The sequence below is a fragment of the Pongo abelii genome, chromosome 18 (genome assembly GCF_028885655.2).
Source record: "Pongo abelii isolate AG06213 chromosome 18, NHGRI_mPonAbe1-v2.0_pri, whole genome shotgun sequence".
Taxonomy (NCBI): Eukaryota; Metazoa; Chordata; class Mammalia; order Primates; family Hominidae; genus Pongo; species Pongo abelii.
The window spans coordinates 26,647,814-26,670,704 of NC_072003.2; the positions used below are offsets into that span (position 1 = coordinate 26,647,814).

A 22,891-nucleotide genomic window follows, 5' to 3' on the forward strand; every position below is an offset into this window, starting at 1 on the left:
TGGGCAGCAGTAGAGTGAGACTCTGTCTCAAACAAAAAAAATTAAAAATTAAAAAATTTTTTCAAAGACTAAGAACTAGCTACCCCTGCGCCCTGTCTCCAGACACATTTAATCCCTCATCCTGAAAATGGAAACCACCCAGGATTTGGAGCATGTCATTTTATTAAAAGGCTCCAATTTTCCCCAACTGCATCCACCACTCTATTTTGATATTTGTTTCAAGGCCAAGTTTCGCCTGAAAGAGAAGCAGAGAGTTATTCATTGAGGCCATATCATGTACATTTAACTTACAGAAATTCAATGATGTGCGCTGGGAAAAAAATTAATTACAAATGAACTAGAAATTTAAAATACTGTACAATCACATTGTGGGCCAGGTACAGTGGCTCACACCTCTAATCCCAGCACTTTCGGAGACAGAGGCAGGAGGATCACCTGGGTCTCTAAATTTGAGACCAGCCTGGGCAACATAGTGAGATCCTGTCTCTATCAAGAAAAAAATAATCGGTGGGGCATGGTGGCTCACACCTTTAATCCCAGCACTTTGGGACGCCAAGGTGGGTGGATCACGAAGTCAGGAGTTTGAGACCAGTCTGGCCAACATGTTGAAACCCCGTCTCTACTAAAAATACAAAAAAAAAAAAAAAATTAGCTGGACGTGGTGGTGGGCGCCTGTAATCCCAGCTACTTGGGAGGCTGAGGCAGGAGAATTGCTTGAACCCAGGAGACAGAGGTTGCAGCAAGCCGAGATCGCGCCATTGCACTCCAGCCTCGGCGACAGGGCGAGACTCCATCTCCAAAAAAAAAAAAAAAAAATCACATTTTGCATATGCAGTCTATGCAGTATATATGACTGTCCGCATCATACATTTTAAATTTTGTCTACTTGAGATTTTTACTTTTTAAAAAAAACAAAATTCACTTTTAAAATTTGAGATGGGGTCTCACTCTTGCCCAGGCTGGAGTCCAGTGGTACAGTCACGGCTCACTGCAGCCTCAACCTCCCAGGCTCAATCAGTCCTCCTACGTCAGCCTCCCAAGTAGCTGGAACTACAAGTGTACACCACCATGCCTGGCTAATATTTGTTTTGTTTCGTTTTTTGTAGAGGCAAGGTCTCACTATGTTGCCCAGGCTGGTCTCAAACTCCTGGGCTCAAGCAACCCTTCCACTTCAGCCTCCCAAAGTGCTGGGATTATCGGCATGAGCCACCATGCCTTGCCAAGATTTTCACCCTAATTGCTGGCTTTAAACACTAACCAAAAGTAGTGTTTGATTCCACTGTATTTCTCTTCATCAGTTTAAACTCATAAGATTTGCCTTTTTCATCATTCCTGTCTGAAAACTGAAAGTTAACAGCTTTTCCAGAGTTGTCATTAACTCTTACCGTACCTTCTTTGGACCAGCCCACAGCCCTAAGTCTCCACAACGAGCTCATCTACATTTACAAGTACAAGAGGCAGCAGAGGAGAGAAAAAGCTCTTCTGGGGCCAGGCCGACCCTGCTTCAACACTGATGTAACCTTCGGATAGTTACTGCAAGGACACCAGAAAACCAGTGGTATTCAGTGGCACTGAGTCCCAAGAGTCCCCAAGACAAAAGAGGGACCCAGCTGCTGAAAACAAAGCCTTTTACATCAAGTACACCTGGATTCAAATTCTGCATCCACCATTTATTAGTTGCTACCCCTTGAGGAGGAACTCTACTTTTATGAGCTTCTATTTCCTCATGTGTCAGAGGGATTAAGAGCAAAAAAATAAGAATCTTCTTTATTATAGGGTGGCTCTGAGGTCTAAATGCTGACCAAAGTAAACCTTCAATTAATTTCAGCTACTGTAATGATCTGTGCCTGATAATTCTTTTATCTGTTTATAGTCAAAAGTCTTTCCCACATGGGCTTTTCCCGCAAATGAGCAAGGAAATTATCATAATAGAGGCTGTTTATTAAGTGCTTTCTGGGTGTACTAGACCTTGCTGAGTGGTTCGGCTGCATGAGCTTAACCCCATAAGACAGATACTACTATTAGCCCTGTTTTGACAAATGGTAAAACTGAGGCTCAGATTCATTAAATAATTTGCACATCTAGGCCAGGTGCGGTGGCTCACACCTATAATCCCAGCACTTTCGGAGGCCAAGGCAGGTGGATCACTTGAGCTCAGGAGTTCCAGATCAATCTAGGCAACATGGCAAAACCCCATCTCTACAAGAAAATACAAAAATTAGCTGGGCGCAGTGGTCACACACTTGTAGTCCCAGATACTCGGGAGGTTGAGGTGGGAGGATCACTTGAGCACCGGAGGCCGAGGTTGCAGTGAGCCGAGATTGCGCCACCTCACTCCAGCCTGGGCGACAGAGCCAAACCCTGTCTCAAAATAACAATAATTTGCACATCTAGTAAGTTACACATCTAATAAGTGGCCAAGACAGAAATTTGGACCCAGGCAATCCCAGGCTTTGGCATTCTACATAAGTGCTCTTCAAAGCAAAGTGTGCAATCCAGTGCTGGTCTGAAAACAGTTGTCAGTTCACAATCAAGTACAGAAACTGAGAGTAAAGGTTTAGAAATTTTTGTTGTTGTTGTTTTGAGATGGAGTCTCACTCTGTCACCTGGGCTGGAGTGCAGTGGCACGATCTCGGCTCACTGCAACCTCTTTCTCCTGGGTTCAAACGATTTTCAGCCTCCTGAGTAGCTGGGATTACAGGCCTGGGCCACATGCCCGGCTAATTTTTGTATTTTAGTAGAGACAGGGTTTCGCCGTGTTGGCCAGGCTGTAGAAACTTACATAGCAATCTGGCAGAATGATTTTACCTCTGCTAACACAAATAAAAAGAGATTGGTTTGTATTTTGGATGTTTTCAAAATTTTATTTTTCTGGTCATTAATTTATATTAATTTTGTGCAAATATTGATACACAATTGATTGGAAATTTAAAACCAGCACTTCCACAACAGATGGTTTGAAAGGCACTGCTCTACGCTATACTGCCTGCCAGAAAGATCCTGTCATGTATAGCTGGGATTTTACCACAAAGATCCTTGTATGTTCATCCTGGGATTTGGGATGAGAGGCATACTCCGTGTAGAGAAGGTAGAAGGTAGCCTTACTGGTGGGAACCAGAAAGCCCTGACAAGATCTCCAACAGGCTATACAATGGGCCTCTGTCACCCTCTAGCTTGCTAAGCTCCCAACAGCACTAGCACAGTGCCTTGGTACCTGCGATTTCCTCTACCCAGAAGGTTCCTTTTTTGTTTTTGAGACAGAGTTTCGCTCTTGTTGCCCAGGCTGGAGTGCAATGGCGCGATCTTGGCTCACTGCAATCTCCACCTCCCGGGTTCAAGCAATTCTCCTGCCTCAGCCTCCCAAGTAGCTGGGATCACAGGCATGCGCCACCATGCCCGGATAATTTTGTATTTTTAGTGGAGACGGGGCTTCACCATGTTGGTCAGACGGCTCTCAAGTGATCCACCCACCTCGGCCTCCCAAAGTGCTGGGATTACAAGCTTGAGCCACCACGCCTGGCCTCCAGAAGGTTCCTTCTATAGGCTTCACATAGCGTGCTCCTTCTTGTCATTTGGATCTCAGCTCAAATGTTACCTGCTCAGTAAAGCCTTCTGGAGCGTCCTTCTTAACCCCCAGTCTCCTATCCTGTTTCACTTCCCGCATGGCACATGTGACTCTAAAATTACATTTATTTTTATAAGTGTCTGCGGCAGCCACTAGAATGCAGACTTCCACAGAGCAAGGCCCCTACCTTTCTCAATGATCACTGTATCCCAGCGTCTACAACACCTGTCACACAGCTTGTCATCAATACACATGTATGGAATGCACGAAAAAAAGATCGAAAGAGATGGGATGGCACAAAAAACACAAAGAAACTCCTGGCAATTTGAATTATTTCCGCTCCTGCACCTCAGTTTCCGCCTCTGTAAAATGGGCTCGCGCTGCCTTAACCCTCCTCCGCCCGCCCACTCTGACACCACCGGAAAGGATTCATTCGTGAACATTCGGGGGGCGGAGACGGGACAGAGGGCCTCGGCCTGTAGCGTCACGTCCGCCAAGGTTACCTGTGGGGCTGGGAGCGAACCGCACTCGCACCGCAACCCCGGGATCAGTGCCCAAGCTGGCCTCGCGCCGTCCTACGGGGCGGCCAGAGGCCGCCGAAGGCCTCTCGCGCTGCAGCAGCCTCCTCAGGAGCGCCGCCATGTGGGATGGAATAGCACACGTGGGCTTCTCCTGCGTCACTTCCGGGGACTGCTTCCAGCCAATCGGCCTCCGCCACAGCCAGCGCAGCCCTGCCCCTTAAAGTCACAGGCCTCCTAGCGCGAAAGCCCACGCCCCCCTGGACGGCTGCGGCCGCACTTGCCACCAGGGGGCAGAGCCCAGAGAAAGGGCTATTTCCCGGACCCGCCCCCTTCAGCTTGGGAAAGCGAAAGCGTGGCAGGGGCCGGACCTGGGAGCGGAGTAGGCGGGTCTCCATAGAAACCTCCACCTGTTTCCGGCCGGGCTGTGAGAGATTAGGGGCTGCTGCGGGGGCCAATCTCAGCCAGCTCGCCTCTTCCCAGCGGCCTCTGCGTGAGCGGTGGGTGTTGTACACAATCATCATGGCGGCGGCCGGGGCCCCGGATGGTGAGTGCGGTGGGGGTGGCGGGGGTGGCGGGGGTGGCGGGTGCAGGGCCCGGGCTGAGGTTGCGGGCCCTCCTCTGGGGGATGCGGCCCGGCCCGGGAGGGAGAACCGCGGCTCGGGAACGGAGGTCCGGCGGCGCCCGGACAGCGTCCGTTCCCAAGCCCAGCCCGCGGCGAGCGCCCACCCCCTAACCCCCTTGCAGGCATGGAGGAACCTGGCATGGACACGGAGGCCGAGACCGTGGCGACTGAGGCTCCCGCGCGGCCCCTCAACTGCCTGGAGGCTGAAGCCGCGGCGGGGGCGGCGGCCGAGGACTCTGGCACCGCACGAGGCAGCCTGCAGCCGGCCCCGGCCCAGCCCCCTGGGGACCCCGCAGCCCAGGCCTCGGTCAGCAACGGCGAAGACGCGGGCGGCGGCGCGGGCAGGGAGCTGGTGGACTTGAAGATCATCTGGAACAAGACCAAGCATGACGTGAAGTTCCCCCTGGACAGCACAGGCTCCGAGCTTAAACAGAAGATCCACTCGATTACAGGTAATTCCTGTGGCGCTGACAGCCAGTCTTCCCCACCCCGCCTCCTGATGGCCCTTGCACCCTACTAGGCACCTGGTGGCTTTCCTTGCATCAGGTCGCCCCATCCTCACAGCAATCTTCTGAAGGATATTTGGATGCCCATTACTCAGCTGGGGAAAGAGACTCAAGTTTATAGAGCTAGTAAGTTGCAGAGCTGGGATTAAAGCCGAAGTCTGACGTTTAGGCCCCAGTTTCTCATTAATGTTGCTCTGACATCTCTAATTTAAAAATCACCTAAGGCACTTGTTTTACGGCTTCCGGGCCCTTTCCCAGGAGATTCTGATTCAGTGGGTCTGGGATGTAGCCAGGAATTTATTTTTAGCAAATATTTTAGGTAATTCTTCTAGGTGAAGTTTAGGAAACACTGCTATTGACTTTGATGCTGGTTCTTCACAGTTGATTCTGTTTTTTAATTTTACCTTGTTTATAGCTCTTTGCCATCTGAAATTTCTTTTCTTTTTCCTTTTTTTTTTTTTTGAGACGGAGTCTTGCTCTGTTGCCCAAGCTGGAGTGTACTGGCACCATCTTGGCTCACTGCAACCTCTGCCTCCCAGGTTCAAGCGATTCTCCTGCCTCAGCCTCCTGAGTAGCTTGGGATTACAGGTGCCCGCCACCCTGCCGGGCTAGTTTTTTTTATTTTATCCACCCGCCTCGGCCTCCCGAAGTGCTGGGATTACAGGCATAAGCCATCACTCCTGGCCTTGAACTTTTTTTTTTTTTAAAGCTTTCTACATGTAGCCTTGTAAACTCTATTAAGAACAGGAGTTTTGTCCCTTTTGGCTTCTGTAGCTCTGATGCCTGTGGATTCTCACTTAATGTTTGAATGATTTAGATGACTGAGGAACAAGTTGGAAAGAATGAGAGCTAATACTTATTGAACAATTATTGAATGCTAGGCACCGTACTAAATGCCCCGCATTGGTCTCTTAATCCTTGAAACAAGTCTGTACAGAAGGACTTACTCCAATAAATCTTCTACAGTTCTAGAAACTGAGGTCCAGAGATTGTAAATCTCCCAAGTTCACAAAGCTGATAGGTGATGGAGTCAGTACTCACTTTTTGGTCTGTTACCAAAGAGCTGTGTAGTATCCATACATTTTTCTTTCCTTCTTTCTTTTCACTGTCCACCTTCTACCTTTTCCCAAGGTCTCCCGCCTGCCATGCAGAAAGTCATGTATAAGGGACTCGTCCCCGAGGATAAAACATTGAGAGAAATAAAAGTGACCAGTGGGGCCAAGATCATGGTGGTTGGCTCCACCATCAATGATGTTTTAGCAGTAAACACACCCAAAGATGCTGCGCAGCAGGATGCAAAGGCGGAAGAGAACAAGAAGGAGCCTCTCTGCAGGCAGAAAGTGAGTCCATCTTGTGCTTCTTGGTTCTGAGAAATTTGAGGCTTTGTCCTCTTGAGCCTTGGCTGGTTATATTCTCCCTAGAATAAGCTCCTTTTTGGACAGGGCCCATGATGGAAATATATGGCAGCAGTTGGGTGCCGCAGAGTGGAGGTGACAACTACCTGAGATTTGCAACTTTGTCTCATCTGGCGGGTCAGTGTGTCTCAAGTCTACCTACTTTAGGATAAGACCTTGGTAAAGGGAGGCTTTAGACCATCTGTTGAAAGGAATCAGATGTGGGTTTCTCTTTCCTATTTAGTGCCAGAGAAAACTACCAGTACTAGAAGTAAGCCCTCATTTTGTACAAGTGCTTACATTTGGCTTTTTGGTTTGTGGCTTTCCCCAAGTCAACAAGCCTGGCTAGGCATGGAAATCAACAACTCTCAGAGGTTCCTCTAAAACTGACCGTTTCAGGAAGCTGAATGAAGCTGAGTAGGAAGACAACTACACTGATGGATTTGTTTATTTATTTTTTTGTCTTGATCTGTGAAATAGGAGCTTGATTTTTTACGTTCTCTGTTCTTTTGGCTGCAAGAGATCCTGCCTTGTCTTGTGCTCATCATAGCCATTAACATTCTTTTATGTAATGAGGAAAAGTGAGATTATTTTACTATGGAAGGAACAGGTTGTAAGAATCATCACTTGTTATCTTTTTACCTGGCAAATTCTACTGATTGCTCTGTAGCCTCCTGATCATTCTTCCTAGTGTTCCAAGGAAAACAGGTATTCTCAACTGTGTCTGAAGTAGAGTAGATCAATTTCAATCAACATCATTTAGTGACCATAGACACTAAGATATATGACCAACAGTAAGAAAAGGACACAGTTTGTGTTACAGATCCCTAAGCCCCCATGTGTGTTTCCAAAACCGCAAAGGAGTATATAAACGAAAAGTGTTTTTATAAATTTAACAGCAAAACCTGACCAGAATTAGTGTGAATTTTCCTGTTTGGTGACAAGGTACTGCCCCAGACCCCACAGAGAAGATTGTTATGTATTTGAAAGCAATATCATCTTTATAAAACTTCCAAAACCCTGAAAGTTCAGAACTCTAGGGTTTCAGATAAGGGGTTGTAAACCTATATTAATTATCTAAAAGGTGTTGATGTGGAGACTTCACCCCCACATATGGGGTCACAGTGTCTTGAAACCGATTGAGTTTCTTCTCATATTCCTGTTTCCTTTGCCACATGTATGAAATAGTGAAATGTGAGCACGTCAGATAGGAGTGGTCGCACCGGTCACACCCTTGGAGCATAACATGCCTCTTAAATACAGGTTTTTAATTACTAATGGTAGCTTAACAGGCCTAGAACTGTTCTCCACAGTACAGGAAATCTTGTTCAAAAGATACTTGAAAGGTGTGACTCGAATTGTACTTCCAGCCCATGCTGCTGTGTTTCGTTGAGGCCAATTATGAAGCATCATGTGACCTAATGAGAGGGATATAGTCCCTTGCCTTTTTATCAACTTATTAAGGGGTCTGGGGCTGATGTCTGGAGTGACTTTTTGCTAGCAGTCTGGCAGTGCTGAGTTTATTCCTCCCAGAGGGATTCCACCATGCCAGTGAGGATTTGGGCTGGTGTGTGGCTGCCTAGTGCTTACATTTGATTAAATAGTTACCTTCTATCCATTCATTGTCTCCTAGTTCCACTTTACCAAGCAGTGGCTATGCCTATAAGGCCACAGATGGAGAAGAAAGAAAACTCAGGCATTTGGGCCAGGCAGGAGAGCTGTTTAAGGGGCCCTGAACTTAGAATCCTTAAAGAGCTGCTTAGAGTTCTTGGGGCAGGCAGTAGGGGTGGAGTTTAGAGGCTTCTTAATGTCAGGTTATAGAGTAATAAGCATTTCTTTCTGAAAGGTGGCTGTTCCAGGTTCCTGTTTAGCTGGAGTTAAGGGTAGGGCAGTGGGGAAAACTTCGGCGATGAGCTGGGTCTCCAATTGTTGAAGAACTGCTCCTTCTAGGCAGTTAGACGGATTACCAGCATCTTGTAGTGTTCTCTGGGAGTTTAAGTTGAAAAAGGTGGCTGCCATTTTTTGTCTGCTAGGAGAGCAACACCCTTTGTCGCCCTCTTTAGTTTGATGGTTTAATCATTTCAGTGGTGATTTTTTTTTTTTTTTTTTTTTGAGGGGAGAAGGGCAATCTGGAAATCCCGTTTGCTGTAGAACTTTGATATCTAATATGGTAGCTAGCTACATGTGGCTGGTTAAAATGAAATTAAGAATTCGGTTTCTCAGTCATAGTAGCTGCATTTCAAGTGTGTAATAGTCACAGCAGTAGGTAGTGGCTAGCACACGTACAAACATATTCGCCCTCCCAGAAAGTTCTGCTGGACAGCACTGTGCTATAGTTTCAAAGGATCCATAGTCTGTCGTCATTAAAAAGCTTTTGAGCCAAAACACTAAGGCTTTCTTCATCCTCTCTTTCAAGGGAATAGTAACACGACTAAATGTAGTCAGCTGTTTCATTTCATTCTCTCTTCTGACTTATAGCAACACAGGAAAGTGTTGGATAAAGGAAAACCTGAAGATGTGATGCCATCTGTTAAGGGTGCCCAGGTAAGGCGGATTTCTTTGTGAGCATTCTGAAAATGAGATAGCCCCGCCGTCTGACTTGAGGTTCCTGCAATCCTGTCCTTTCTCTTTTTTCCCTTTTTTTTTTTTTTTTTTTTGAGATGGAGTCTTGCTCTGTCGCCCAGGCTGGGGTGCACCACCACACCTGGCTAATTTTTGTATTTTTAGTAGAGACGGGGTTTTACCATGTTGCCCAGGCTAGTGTCCAACTCCTGACCTCAGGTGATCCGCCCGCTTTGGCCTCCCAGTGTGCTGGGATTACAGGCGTGAGCCACCGCGCCTGGCCCCCTTCTCTTTTTTTCAGACCATCCCTCCATCTCTTACCATGCTCTTGTGCCTTCAGGAGCGCCTGCCAACGGTACCGCTGTCTGGCATGTACAATAAATCTGGAGGAAAAGTGAGACTCACCTTTAAACTAGAACAAGACCAGCTGTGGATTGGCACTAAAGGTATGTTCTTCCTCGCCTCCTTGCTGGCCCACTGCCTGCCTCTGGCACCCAGCAGCACTCCCATTTTAGAGTGCGATTCTGCCCCTCCTTCTGAAACCTCTCTCTCTCCACTGTGCTTTGCTTGCTTCTGGCTTTTAAATTTGCTTTTAGACGCTTGCCTTTTGTTTGGACCCTTTTCCCTCGTTGTTTTCAGTCTGATCTCAGGGCTGATCCACCAAACGTTGGCTCTTCAGTTGCATACAGATTCGGAGGTCCCAAACACGTGGCCCAAGGGCCAAATCTGGTCCGCAGAAAAATGTTTTGTGGGATGACACACAATCTGTAAAAATTGGGAGATTTCACTTAATCTGATTTTTTTTTTTTTTTTTTTTTTTTTTGGCTTCTCTTGAAAACTCAAATGATCTGGCCCTTTGGGGCCTGCATTCTCACATGGCGTCGATCCACTAGAGCCGAGTGGTGGTTTCCAGTGGGCCATACTACAGTCCTCATGGTCCCATTTATCTTAGAAGTAGCCAGCTTTGTTCATTTGTCACCTGCCTGGCCCCTGTAGGTCAGAGTTTGACCCTGTAGTAGGTGAAGTTTTCCTAACCGCTGCCGAGGAATCTGCCTCTCCCTCCCCGCCTGGTTGCCCTCTGCCTGCCCCACCCCGGCCTGTGCACGGTGTCTGGATCAGCCTTGCTGTTTGCTGGGAAGTGTCTCTGACTGTCCTCCCTCTCCCTTCCCCCAGATGGTTACAAAGTCTTGTCAGTTATACTGCAGAACTGTCTGTTCCTTTCTTTGCCACACTGTTGTGCCAGTTAAAGTTCCCAAGCATCTTTAAACTTGGTCTGTTCAAAGCAAGTTACCCTGTTTCACTGCCCCATCTGTGTTTTCTTCTGTCCTGTCCATCTTACCTACTGCTTTTTATCCTGGGTACCCGTGCTCAAGGACCTTTGGCTGTTTAAGGACACATTCAAATGCCTAACCATAGCGTTCGGTGTTCTCAACACTGGGCCTTAGTTTAAATTTTGGTTCCAGCTTCTGGCCCGTTTGCCCTGTGGTCCCCTGTGTATTTCAGCCGCATCTCTCTGTGAAACTCCCAGTGTGCTTTGCACAGCTCCTTGTCTTTGCTCATGCTGTGCCCTTACCTGGAATGCCTTCTTCCCATTCCTTGTTATTAATAAAATCTTCCAAGGCCCTACTTAAATGTCCTCTCCGAATGAAGCCTTCCTTGATTCTCCCCCCACCCTCCAAATGACTTGCTGCCGCTTCTGTTCATAGAGCGCTTCGTTTATATCCCCAGAGCACTCATTACTCTCTGACTTGTCTGTCCCCCTGTTAGATTCCTGGAGGGAACCGAACATGCCTAAATCACCTGTTTCTGGCCAGCACTGTAGGTATTCAGTGTTCGAGGTAAATGCTAAAGAGAAGTATAGGGGGTCCCATCATCTGACGTTCACTGGTTTCAGGGACAGAGCATTTAGTGAGACTCCACTTAAAATGGGACCAAGTTTTATGGAGAATAATCGGGGCAGGGGTGGTGGGGAGAGAGAGTTTTTAATCATCTAAAACACAAAAATCAGTGTTCAACCCTATACTGATTGTTGAACAAAAATTGAAATGCCGAAAATGCTTGAGTTTTCTATCAGTTTTATGATAACTTGCTATTTTCTTCATTTCACATTCAACTCTAACTGCATGGTCAAAGCAAGTTTTACAGAATATCTGAGGGTTCCCCCCAGTTTTTGCAAGGGCCTTTGAACCCTCTGCTAGATCATTCTCTTCTGCAGAGCCTGTCCATCTTCCCGTTATCAGTAGTAAGCTGCCTAGCCTGTGTCAACTTTGCAGGTGATTTTGCTTAGTTCTGTCTCATCACATTCACTTGCTGAAATGCATAGACTTCCTGTCTCTTGCTGGACCTCTACTTTTGCTTGTGGGCAGCCTCATTGAAGGCAGTTGCTAAGGCTGACCTGGAAAGACCCTGCTGTGAGGATAGGTGCAGGCAGAGAAGTCTGGATGGGAACTAAGTCTGTAAGTGCTCGTTGGTTCCTTGGGGAATATTTCTGTGTCAGGAAGTTGTATAGGGAACACATCATAACTGCAGGAACTGATAGAACAAGAACTTCCTGACCCTGTATTGGAGGTTTTCTTTTTGCTAGTAGGAGCAGCCACTTTCCTGCTTTGGCCTAAAGGCAGAGCTCTAGAAGAAGCTCAATATGTTGGGGCTTCTGAGCCCTTGAAAGCCACCTTACCCACCAGTCTTGTTGAGGAGCATGGCCATGGACTACTCATGTTTTCTAGGGATGAACAAGGTTAAGATTTTCATTCCCACCCATAGCACTATACCTCTGGAGTCCAAGGGGCAGGCACTCTTGCCACTTGCCCAGTCCCGTTACCTAAGTGTCATAAGCACTCATAAGAGGACAGCTTGTTCTGGGAGTTGGCTACTAGCCACTGGCTTCGTCTTTCTGCTGGCAAGAAGTAGCGGCTATGGAATGACCATCCCAGCAGCGAGTTGGCCTCTCCGTGGGGCGCTTTGCTGAGTAAGTGACCCTTAAGGGCTGCTACTCTTGACTAAACTCTGCTAGCTTGTGTAGGAGGAGGCAGTACTAACAGCCTCAAAAGAATGAGAACAAGCTCCAGGCAGGAAACCGGAAGCCACTGGAGGAGAGCATGTACGCTGCTCGTAGGAAAGTTGAATCTGGCTGAAGGTCTGATGTAGTGATCAGGAGTGTGGGTCCAGAATTGCCCAATATTTGGAGTTTTCAAGAGAAGCCAGAAATCTGTTGTGTATTTTTGTGAAATCTCCAGACATTTCAGGATGAAAAGTGTTTTAAAAGTTTCCATCTTAAAGACAACTGCTGCCCAGGTCCTGCTTTAGGGCCCACTGTTGTAGAGCCACTAGAAGTCCAAACCTAAATAAACATCTTCAGGTCCCTTCTCCCCAGCCCCCATTTTTCAGAGACTGAGGCCCACAGAACTGAAGTAAAATGTCTTAAGTCCCCAGCTAGACCAGAACCCTGGTCTCTAAATTCCTAGTCTGTTTGGCCAACTTATCTATTTTTAGACTCTACCTTTCCAGATTTTTCTTTCTGCAAAGGCTGCAAGTTTTTTTCCACTTGGTTTAGCTGTTTGCTGAGCCTCCCTGCCCCCCTCCCCCTGCACCCCCGTCCCTGAGGTGTCTGCTGCTCCAGGGTGGCCATGTCCCATTGTGCAGGTGCACCTCGCCTCCCCTGACCTCACCCAGTCCCGCTTCACTTGGCTCACTCCCGGCAGTCTCATCTCACTCCAGGCATCCCTTGCTGGCCTCTTCTCTTACCTGCCATCCTCCTTAAACTCGCCTCAATGTCTTCTGACCCCATGTGATCAGTGGTATCTCAAGTGTTAATCACAAAAGGTTATAAATGTTTTAAGGAAACTTCATAAAAGTGTGTGAATATAGAGTGCAGAGGACTCGAGGAGGGAGGCGGGGGAAGGGAGCAGGGTCGTGATATAGAATCTGGCCCTGAAACCCAGGCACTCCCCTTCCCTTGTGAGAGCCACAGGGGAACGTGTTGTCTCTTTGTTCGTAGGCCTCTTGACCCTCCCTACTGCCCAAGACCTTAGCCAGTGCTGGGCTTGCATAAGGTTACAAAGGAATTTCTTGGGTATTTATTTATTTTATATTTATTATTTTTTTGTTGAGATGGAGTTTCGCTCTTTGGCCCAGGCTGAAGTAAAGTGGCACAATCTCGGCTCACTGCAACTTCTGCCCCCCGGGTTCAAGCGATTCTCATGCCTCAGCCTCCTGAGTAGCTGGGATTATAGGTGCCCACCACCACGCCTAGCTAATTTTTTGTATTTTTAGTAGAGACGGGGTTTCACCATGCTGGCCAGGCTGGTCTCGAACTCCTGATCTCAGGTGATCCACCCACCTTGGCCAAATCCTGACTCCCAAGGTGTTAGGATTACAGGCTTGAGCCACCGCGCCTGGCCTTTCTTGGATATTTATTAACCATCAGACTTTTAAAAAATAATCCCAGGGAAGATACATTTCTGCCCTCAGAGACCTTTACTATACCGTTGCCAAACCCAGTTTCCCACTTGCTCCTACGGAGTTCCCAGCTCCCACACAAAGCCCTATGTGCACTGGTCAGAAGACCCTGTCGTGTTGTCCCCAGAGGGCGTGGCGCCAGTCACTTGAGTTTACTGTAGACCCCGCAGCCACCAGCCCTGATGAGGGACTACTGAGTCAGAGGAGTTAGAACAGGAGGGCCTTTGAATAATCACTGTAATCCCTCTCAACTTAGAGCGGACTGAGAAATTGCCCATGGGCTCCATAAAAAATGTGGTCAGTGAACCTATCGAAGGACATGAAGACTACCACATGATGGTAAGTAGCGCTGGCTGAGTCCAGCCTCTCTCACTAGACTCCCACTTCACCTGGCAGGAAACAGTTTTAACTGAGCTTGTTTAATGGAAGAAAACTCAGTCTCCAGAAGATGCACTTTTTTAAGACCCTGATGTTTTCTTCATCTACTTAGAACTTAATCCATGGCCTCTATTCCTAGTTCTGTTTATTTTGCACCCCCCTACACACACCTTCCATCAGTTTAAAGGGGATATGTTTTTTCTTACCTCTTTTAGAGAAGTCTCTCTTGCCTCTCTCTTGTCATGTGTTGTTTCTAGACCAGGAAAATAAATTAAAGAGGAGGAATGGATTTTCATTATAAGTTTTGTCTTGCTTATAAAACAAAACTTGCCCTTAGCCTTGGTGTTGGTGAGGGCACCAGGCAGCCTCTTTTCTGTAATAACGATGCCGCTCTTCCAGGCCCAGTGGCTGAGGGCCTCGTGGGGAAGACGGGCTCTGTGGAGTATCTATTCTGCATAGAACCCACTCTGCAGAGAGCAGGCTACTCTTTCCCAAGACAGAATGTTTGGAGGTGTTCCGCAGGTCTGCAGAACAAAGCAAAAAATTCATTCATCCGGTAAAATGAGCAGCTTAGGCAAAGTTTCCAAAATTTTCCCAGTGCTCTTTGGAGGAGCCACATTGACAATGAAGTTGATTCTGCAGTTGCCCATCAGGGGCCTGGCCTGAGCAGCTGTAATGTGAGGGCGGGGCCTCCTGCCATTGTTCATCCAAGGAGGCAGGCCTTTCAGTGTCTATCCCATAGTGATGAAGCCACATCAGCCCATCCCAGGGAAAAGAAGGAACTAGTGGTTTGACCAGTAGATTGGGATAACAAGTCCCAGGCAGAGAGATGTGTTGGAAGATCCTCTTGCTATAGAAAAAAATCAAAGGGACTTAAAGTATGGTGGGCAAGGGAGGCAGCCCTGTTGGCATCCTGCTCAGTGCTGCTGTAGCAAGGCCGTAGCTGGGAGTGCAGTCCCTAGGCTGCGGGGCTTCTGGGGTTTTGTCTTCTGGAAGTGATGATGCCCCTGGCAGCCTTTCCACCCCTACTCTCTCTGTAGTCTTTTTTTTTTTTTTTTGAGACAGAATCTCGCTCTGTCACCAGGCTGAAGTGCAGTGGCGCTATCTGGGCTCACTGCAACCTCTGCCTCCCAGGTTCAGGCGATTCTCCTGCCTCTGCCTCCTGAGTAGCAGGGATTACAGGCTCGTGCCACCACACCCAGCTAATTTTTGTATTTTTAGTAGAAATGGGGTTTCACCATGTTGGCCAAGATGGTCTCAATCTCTTGACCTGGTGATCCGCCCACCTCAGCCTCCCAAAGTGCTGGGGTTACAGGCGTGAGCCCCCATGCCCAGCCTTCTCTCTGTAGTCTTTATTACAAGGATTGCAGACAGATTGGTTTGGCCTGGTCAGTTATTTTTTTCTGTTTTAACAGTTGGGCCGGGCCTGGTGGCTCACGCCTGTAATCCCAGCACTTTGGGAGGCTGAGGTGGGCGGATCATGAGGTCAGGAGTTCGAGACCAGCCTGACCAACATGGTGAAGCCCCGTCTCTACTAAAATTACAAAGATTAGCCAGGCACCTGTAATCCCAGCTACTCAGGAGGCTGAGGCAGGAGAATTGCTTGAATTGCTTGAACCAGGGAGGCGAAGGTTGCAGTGAGCAGAGATCGCGCCACTACACTCCAGCCTAGGTGACAGAGACTCCGTCTCAAAAAACAAACAAACAAAAAACCAAAAAAAAAACCAGTTGGACTTGAATATTTTTAACTGGGCCCCATCACTCCTTTTTGAATAGTTTGTGTTGCCAGTCACACCCTGTAGGGTTTGTAGCCTGAGTTTTCAAGCAGTGTGGTGGTAGGGAGTCCAAGGAAGTTGAGTGGACTGTTTTGGACGTCTTTGGAGGAATTGGTGTGGATGGGTAATGACTTAGTATTTCATTGAAATGTTCATTTCTCTCGAGTTATTTCTGGCAGAGGATAGCTCTAGTAGTCCCCTTCTCTTTTCCAAACACCTTTACCTTTGTCCTAATGAAAGTACTTAGTTATCTCTTTGGGCAGATGCTATTTCTCTAGCTAAATTAACATGTCATCATTCACAGTTGGAAAACTGTGGCTGTGCTTTTTCATTTTTAGAGAAATGTTTTTAAAATACAGAAAAGAGGCTGGGCGCAGTGGCTCACACCTGTAATCCCAGCACTTTGGGAGGCCGAGGTGGGTGAGTCACTTGAGGTCAGGAGTTTAAGACCAGCCTGGCCAACATGGTGAAACCCTGTCTCTACTGAAAATACAAAAATTTAGCTGGGCATGGTGCCATGCACCTGTAATCCCAGCTACTTGGGAGGCTAAGGGAGGAGAATCTCTTGAAAGTGGGAGGCGGAGGTTGCAGTGAGCCGAGATTGCACCGCTGCACTCCAGCCTGGGCAACAGAGCGAGACTCCAGCTCAGAAAAAATAAAAATAAAATACAGAAAAGAAAGAGAATAACTGTCACAAACCCATATATCCATCACTGAGAAGTGGCAATTATAAATATTTTGTAATTTGCTTTAATTTTTTTTAAATAAAAGAAATAAAGTTTATTCACAGCAATGATGGCCCCACTGTCTTCCCCTCCCCCCATTACCATCATCATGTGTCACGTGCGTCCTTCCCGTCTATCCATTCTTTGATTTACACGTGTATCCACGAACAAGATGGAGTATTGTTTTGTGCTTCCAGTTTTCGTAAATGGTATTATGTATTCTATAACTTGTTTTTCTCTGGTTCAACATAAGAATCTGTCAGTATTAACTGTAGATCCATATGGACCCAGTTGATACCTCTTTAAAAAGAGCTCCAGTATTGGTGTGACTAAGCCTTGTCACTTTGAATTCTGCATTCCGTTACTGATGGATATGTAGGTTGCCCCAGGTTTTTGTGGTTTCAGACAGTGCTGCAATGAACATTCATACCTGTTTTCTTGAGCATGTGTGACAGGTTTTCTAGGGCAGCGTTTCTCCAACTGTGGTCCCTGGATCAGTAGTGTTGCATCACCTGGGAGCTTGCTAGTTTCTCAGGCCACACCCCAGACCTCCCTAAATTAGAAACTTCACAGGGTTGGAGTCTGCTGATCCGTGTTCCAACAAGCCCTCCGGATGGCTTTGATGACCACTCAGGTTTGAGAATTGCTGCTTTAGGGTTGGCTCAGCTTAACCCTCACCCTGCCTGTTTTTGTTTTTGGTTAGGAGGAGAATGCTCTCCACATGCAAAGTTTTGTTTGGTTTTTCTTCCCTTTTTAATTAACTCACATCCCAACCCTCCCCCATGTTTGTCCTGCTTGCTTGGTCTCCCGACCTCTGAAATACCGCTTGGTTTTCCTTTTTCCCTTCCAGGCGTTTCAGTTGGGCCCCACGGAAGCCTCTTACTACTGGGTGTACTGGGTTCCAACTCAATATGTGGATGCAATCAAAGACACTGTGCTGGGGAAATGGCAGTATTTTTGAAAGCACTTTCACCTCTGGCCCAGGAGACTGACCCAAAGTGAAGGACATTGCCGGGAGAGGCCTGCAGCATCCCTGGATTTCAGAGTTCTGGAACTTTGTTCATAAAAAATCTATATTCAATCTGAGGTGATGTGGTGACTGAAGCCAGAGGTGATGTACTTTCCCCATTAGCTTAATTTTAACTTAAAATTACCAGTTCCCTTTCTTGCAGTCAGCTTCATACCATTTTTAAAGTCAATACGATGGAAATCAATAAATCTGAATTCCGAACATGTTGTGTGGAATACTCTTAAGTGTGTTTGAGAGTAGATCTGCCAATTATGTTGACAAGGGAATGATCAAAAGCTTTGTTTTTTTTTAAAAAAAAAAAAAGCAGTTTCAATTGAAATATTTTCATACATCTTTGGTTGCAAACATTTGGACTGCATTGCAATGAGTTGGGGTGTTTTTTTTTTTTTCCTTTTTTGTATAAAATTGTATGCAAAATGGGGGGTGGTTAGTAAGCCATATATTTCTGTCCATTGATTCAGATTTAATTCTTTCCCTTTTTCATTCTCTCACTTCCTCGATTTGAGTTTTTGTTTTAAGAACCCAAAGATGTCAGTTCCTCTTTTGGTACCTCATTAACGCTTCCTTTCCTGGGCTCCCTCCCACCGTGCTGCTGCTGCCTGTGAACGCATGGTGGGAGAGGAAGAGCTGCTCGGTCTTGGGCAGGGAGCTCTCACACTTGCTGTGGTGTTCGTTGAGCAGCAGAGTATCTCCCAGTGACTCCTGTTTAAATGTCTTGCCCTTTGGGCCCCCATCCGAGGAGTTCCATTGCTGGTTGGATGATTGTCCGCACGCCTCACTGAGCTTGGCCTAGAGGCCCAGCCTGGCATGGTTGTGCCTGGGCTGTGCTGCTCAACAGCCCCAGCTCCCAAGCAGACAAAGACCTCTTCCAGGAGGAGCCAGGTAGAAGATAGTTATACAGCCATATAGCTGCAGGTCCAGATAACCTTCTTTCTTTGGAAGTTTTCAAGAAATTCTTAAGCAGTCCAAGGATGATTTCAATTATGCTTCTCCATTGGGTCCTTCTGCTCATGCATTCAGTTCAAGTGTCCTTTATCCCAGGTTCAGAGATGCTGCCTTTCTGAAGAAGACATCTGACCCTAGCAGATTGGCCAATGTTATTGAACAACAAAAATGGGATAAATTGCTTTCATGATTAGCTCACCTTCTTCTGGTTTTAGTCCTTCTGTTCTTTGTATACGTGAACTTCTATCATCTCCTTCTGGCTTGGTTGCCTCTGAAAGGAGGGAAAGTCTCTTGGTAAATTATCTCTTTTGTGCTGTTTGCTGTTTCTCTGCTGCCGTCTTTGCAGTTCTCCTCTCACTGGTTGCAGGCTCTCATAGTAAGGTTTGGCGAGAAATGTTCCAAACGTCACATTTTGGATTCTAGGCTGTCACCCCTCATTCTGTGAAACGTATTAGCATGTGTTCGCCCAAGATGACTATTCCTTGTGAGCCAGTTAATGATGATATTCTACGCCCTTCCCTTCTAAGCTGTAGTTCAGGAATCCAGCCCACATAGACAGACTCTTGCTTTCCATGGCGTAGTCAATGCCAAGTGATGCATCTAGGCAGGAAAATCTACTCTTTGCTTTTTTGGGGGCAATTAGTACATTTGTGAAGTGCAGCATCCAAGAAACAGCCTGTTTTTCATCCCTTGAGAAAGGAGCAGTCATTGCAGCTTTTCTGTCCTTGTCGGCCTGCAGTTCCTGGGGAAAAGAGTGCATCTGAGCTATTTGTCCAAGCCTCTGTCTGCAGGTGACAGGTTTCGGGGGAAATGAGATGCATTAAGTAGAACATCATCTCGGATCAGACATTGCCCCTTTTGTTTGCCAATGCCCCAGTCCTAGAGACTTGTCCTGATAGTGCCGCACACCTGCTTTTGATCTCTCAGAGCAGGTGGCTCCATCCCCAGACTAGCCTGGCTGCTCTCTGAGGCCCCTCCACCTGCTCCCCTCATTGTCCCATTCTTGTGGCTCACCAGGCCACTTGGCCTCCCTTGTTGCCAGTGACAGCGAGCGTTCCATCATCTCCCCGCTCCCCAAGGGCCAACTGCTTCTCACTCAGGCTGGTGTCATTTCAGGAGGACCAAAGCCTGCGTGAGCCTTTTTATTTTCAGTAAAATGGTGCTTTTTTCCTTACTTTGAGATACTATATATAAATAATAATGTAAATGACACCTTTTCGTATGGAGCTGTTTGAGTATTGCTCTACAGAGCTCACTAAATCAGCTTCAACAATCTTGAGCTCTGTGGCTCCTCACCCTGTCTGCATGGAAGACCTTGCTGGAAGCTCTCGAGAGAGCAGACATAGCACCAGAAGCCACTGGGAGAAGTGTTTTCGATCTGTGTCTGGGCTACAGTAGTATTCACTGTTTAGTCATTGAGTTCCGTGAGCAGTCTCTTCATACATTTTTTACAGTCTGGAGTGTACTGACTAACTCTGTGTAAGCAAATTGAAATACTCTTTCTTTTAGGTAGCGTCACAGTGGTTTTTTTTTCCTCAGGATAATTTCTATACAATTTCCTTACTGTCAGAGGGACCAGATCTTTCCCTCACTGTGGCAGGGGGCGTGCAGGTGGATAAAGGAAGAGCTGGTTTCCGGAGAGTGGCTATAACAGTGTTGACTCGAAGCTAGAGATGGAGGGGGTGGCCGTCTCTTACACATTGGACACCTCTCAGAGCCTCCTGAGGGCTTCTTTGTCTTCTAGGATCTGTATCAGTGGTCCTCCTGCGGGTTCTGGCTCACAGACATCATCATGCCTTTCTTTCCCTCCCTGAGGGGCCTTGGCAGAAGAACGTGACCCTGTGAGCCGGGCCTCTCAGCTCTGCTTCAGATCACAGAACGCAGACAGACTCGCAAGTTGCTGGACCTCTTTGGTATTAAGTGTTTGAATCCATGGTGGGCCTTTTGCAAGTAGCGTTAGCTCTTTTTAAATGTTGAACTGAGCTAAGGATGCACTTTCTTGTGGACATAGAAGGGGCCCACGTAAGGCCCTGAGTAGGCTCCTTAGTTGCTGCTTTACCTGATGAGGGCCAAAGAGATTAACTCTGCCTCGTTGCCATGTCTCAGAAAAGTTGCCATATTTCACCCAGAAGGGGCTCGTTTTCCTCTTACTCTTACTTTAACCATGTGCCTGGAGGAGCCGTTCTGGGCTCTTGCACTTGCCCAGCCTTTCTTTGCCAGGGGCAGAGAAGGGAAAGGGGGTAGACTGAGTGTGCCAAGGGCCGTGCAAGGGCAGGCTTGCTTTCCACCCATCTGCTGAGGGAGCCCTCTCCTTTCGCTCCTTGCCTCTGTTCACACCTGTTGTCTTGGAAGAGGATGGTCCCTTTGTCTTAAGGCTTTGTGATAAAGTCATCTCCAGTTAGGATCTGCACGTGTTTCCTTCGTAATAGTGCCTGGTGGCCTTTCTGAAGTTACAGGTGTTTGGGAGCCCTCTCACGTGCAGAACATCTGGTAGATTGACCTGCCAGGCTGGGTGGTTCTACTGCTTTCTCAATTTCTAAGAACCTTTTTTTTTTTCTTAAAGAGTTCTGCAGAATTATTTGACAATATTTGTAAGTACCATGTTTCCTTGTGGTGTATGCTCTGTTCTGGTTTCTGTTTTTAAATCAAATGCCTGTTTGGGAGGAGATGAACGTATTTAGTCTATTAGATTTGCGCTGCTGGATTTTTTTTTAAAGTGTAACCTTGACTAGCTGTCTTATTGTTTATCCTGTAAGATTAGTCAGTCGATTAAAGTTTGATAATTAATTGCGTCTCTTTTTCCTTCCATTTCTTCATGCGCCTAATCCATACTGGGGATTAACCAACATTTGGAATTGGACCTGGAGCCATTTCTTTGCCAGTTGTGGTCTTATTTGGCTTTAAGTATATTCAAACGTATCTCTGCTGAAACAGTTGACATTTACTCTGCAAAATAGTGAAAGTGACCGGTGTGACAGTGAGCCACACTCCAGTTAAAGCAGCATGGTCTGCTCCTTGGTGGGCCCTGGCCTCCACGTGTAGGAAGAGAAGCTGCCTCCCTGTACTCACACCTCCTGACTAGTGCCTTGGGCAACCCCACCTGGCCATTTAGCCTTCGAGGACATGTTTTAGAAAACACTGAGATTGGAGCAACAGATTTAGCCACAAGCTATAAAGACCCAGGAGTCGGGAGGAAGAAAATCTGTTACCAAAAAATGGGCCAGGCTCACTGGCTCACACTGGTAATCCCAGCACTTTGGACACCAAGGTGGGAGGATCACTTGAGCCCAGGAGTTTGAGACCAGCCTGGGCAACATAGCAAGAGCCCCATCTCTACAAAAAATACAGATATCGGCCAGGCATGGTGGCTCACGCCTGTAATCCTAGCACTTTGGGAGGCTGAGGTGGATGGATCACCTGAGGTCAGGAGTTCGAGACCAGACTGGCCAACATGGTGGAACCCTGCCTCTACTAGAAAATATAAAAATTAGCCAGATGTGGTGTCAGGTTCCTGTAGTCCCAGCTACTTGGGAGGCTGAGGCACAAGAATCGCCTGAACCCCAGAGGCAGAGGCTGCAGTGAGCTGAGGTTGTGCCACTGCACTCCAGCCTGGGTGGCAGAGCGAGATCTGTCCCCCCCCCCCAAAAAAAAGGCAGGGGACTGAAACAGAATCCTTGGTATATGAAGAGTGATGGAGTTTGTCCCTGCTGGTCTCACTTCTTCCTGGCAGGTGGAGGGGGTCAGCTCTTCACTTTTTCACAGTACCTCATAATCCTGAAACAATACTGCTGGATGCTTAGGGATCTGACTCCTACATGGGAGAGGGGGAGCAGCGGGATTGTGTCGCATGCTATACGTTGGCTGATGCCCACCTAGAGAATCTGCTGTCTGGTACTTCTAGGCTGAGTGTGGTGGCTCATGCCTGTAATGCCAACACTTGGAAGGCTGAGGCGGGCAGATACCTAAGGTCGGGAGTTCGAGACCAGCTTGACCAACATGGAGGAAGCCCATGTCTACTAAAAATACAAAATTAGGCGTGGTGGCACATGCCTGTAATTCCAGCTACTAGGGAGGCTGAGGCAGGAGGATCACTAGAACCCGGGAGGTGGAGGTTGCAGTGAGCTAAGATCGTGCCATTGCACGCCAGCCTGGGCAACAAGAGTGAAACTCCATCTCAAAAAAAAAAGAGACCACCTAGCAGGGTGTTTTGACCTCTTGCTGTGTGCCAGGCAAATGCTGCTTCTCTAGGCCTCCAGCCCTGGAGTGAAGAATGGACATCACCTTTGGGCGCTCTTTCACCACGTACTTGCTCTAAACACTGCATTCAGGTCCTGTGACATCAGCTCCTTCCTTATGTCTTAACGGTGCGAAGGATGTTACTTGCATTATATAGTCAACACTGCACCACAT

General features: G+C 47.3%; 2 protein-coding genes across 4 annotated transcripts in view; one reads left to right on the forward strand and one right to left on the reverse strand.

The window, feature by feature from the left end:
• Positions 1–4,233, reverse strand: part of EARS2 (glutamyl-tRNA synthetase 2, mitochondrial) — a 34,503-nt gene extending 30,270 nt beyond the window's left edge. Inside the window, exon 1 of one of the 3 annotated variants that reach the window (XM_024233284.3) lies at positions 4,069–4,233. In XM_024233284.3, coding sequence (XP_024089052.1) covers positions 4,069–4,207 — 139 coding nt within the window. In that variant the 5' untranslated portion in view covers positions 4,208–4,233. Of the gene's footprint in view, positions 1–3,752 lie in introns of all 3 variants that reach the window. The other 2 variants (XM_024233282.3, XM_024233283.3) reach the window with 2 other exon arrangements.
• A 105-nt stretch (positions 4,234–4,338) lies between these two features.
• On the forward strand, positions 4,339–21,268 carry UBFD1 (ubiquitin family domain containing 1). Its single transcript, XM_009250555.4, has 7 exons — positions 4,339–4,630; positions 4,831–5,160; positions 6,346–6,554; positions 9,087–9,152; positions 9,511–9,616; positions 13,885–13,967; positions 17,357–21,268. The coding sequence occupies exons 1-7, from the start codon at positions 4,606–4,608 to the stop codon at positions 17,465–17,467; spliced, it is 930 nt and encodes a 309-aa protein (XP_009248830.1). The 5' UTR covers positions 4,339–4,605; the 3' UTR covers positions 17,468–21,268.
• The last annotated feature ends 1,623 nt before the right edge of the window (positions 21,269–22,891 follow it).

Bases quoted from the DNA above. Each gene is read 5' to 3' on its own strand.
- UBFD1 (XM_009250555.4), top strand. From the start codon at position 4,606: ATGGCGGCGGCCGGGGCCCCGGATG. The intron at 5,161-6,345 runs GTAATTCCTGTG...CCTTTTCCCAAG, and splicing joins GAAGATCCACTCGATTACAG to GTCTCCCGCCTGCCATGCAG. The intron at 6,555-9,086 runs GTGAGTCCATCT...TCTGACTTATAG, and splicing joins AGCCTCTCTGCAGGCAGAAA to CAACACAGGAAAGTGTTGGA.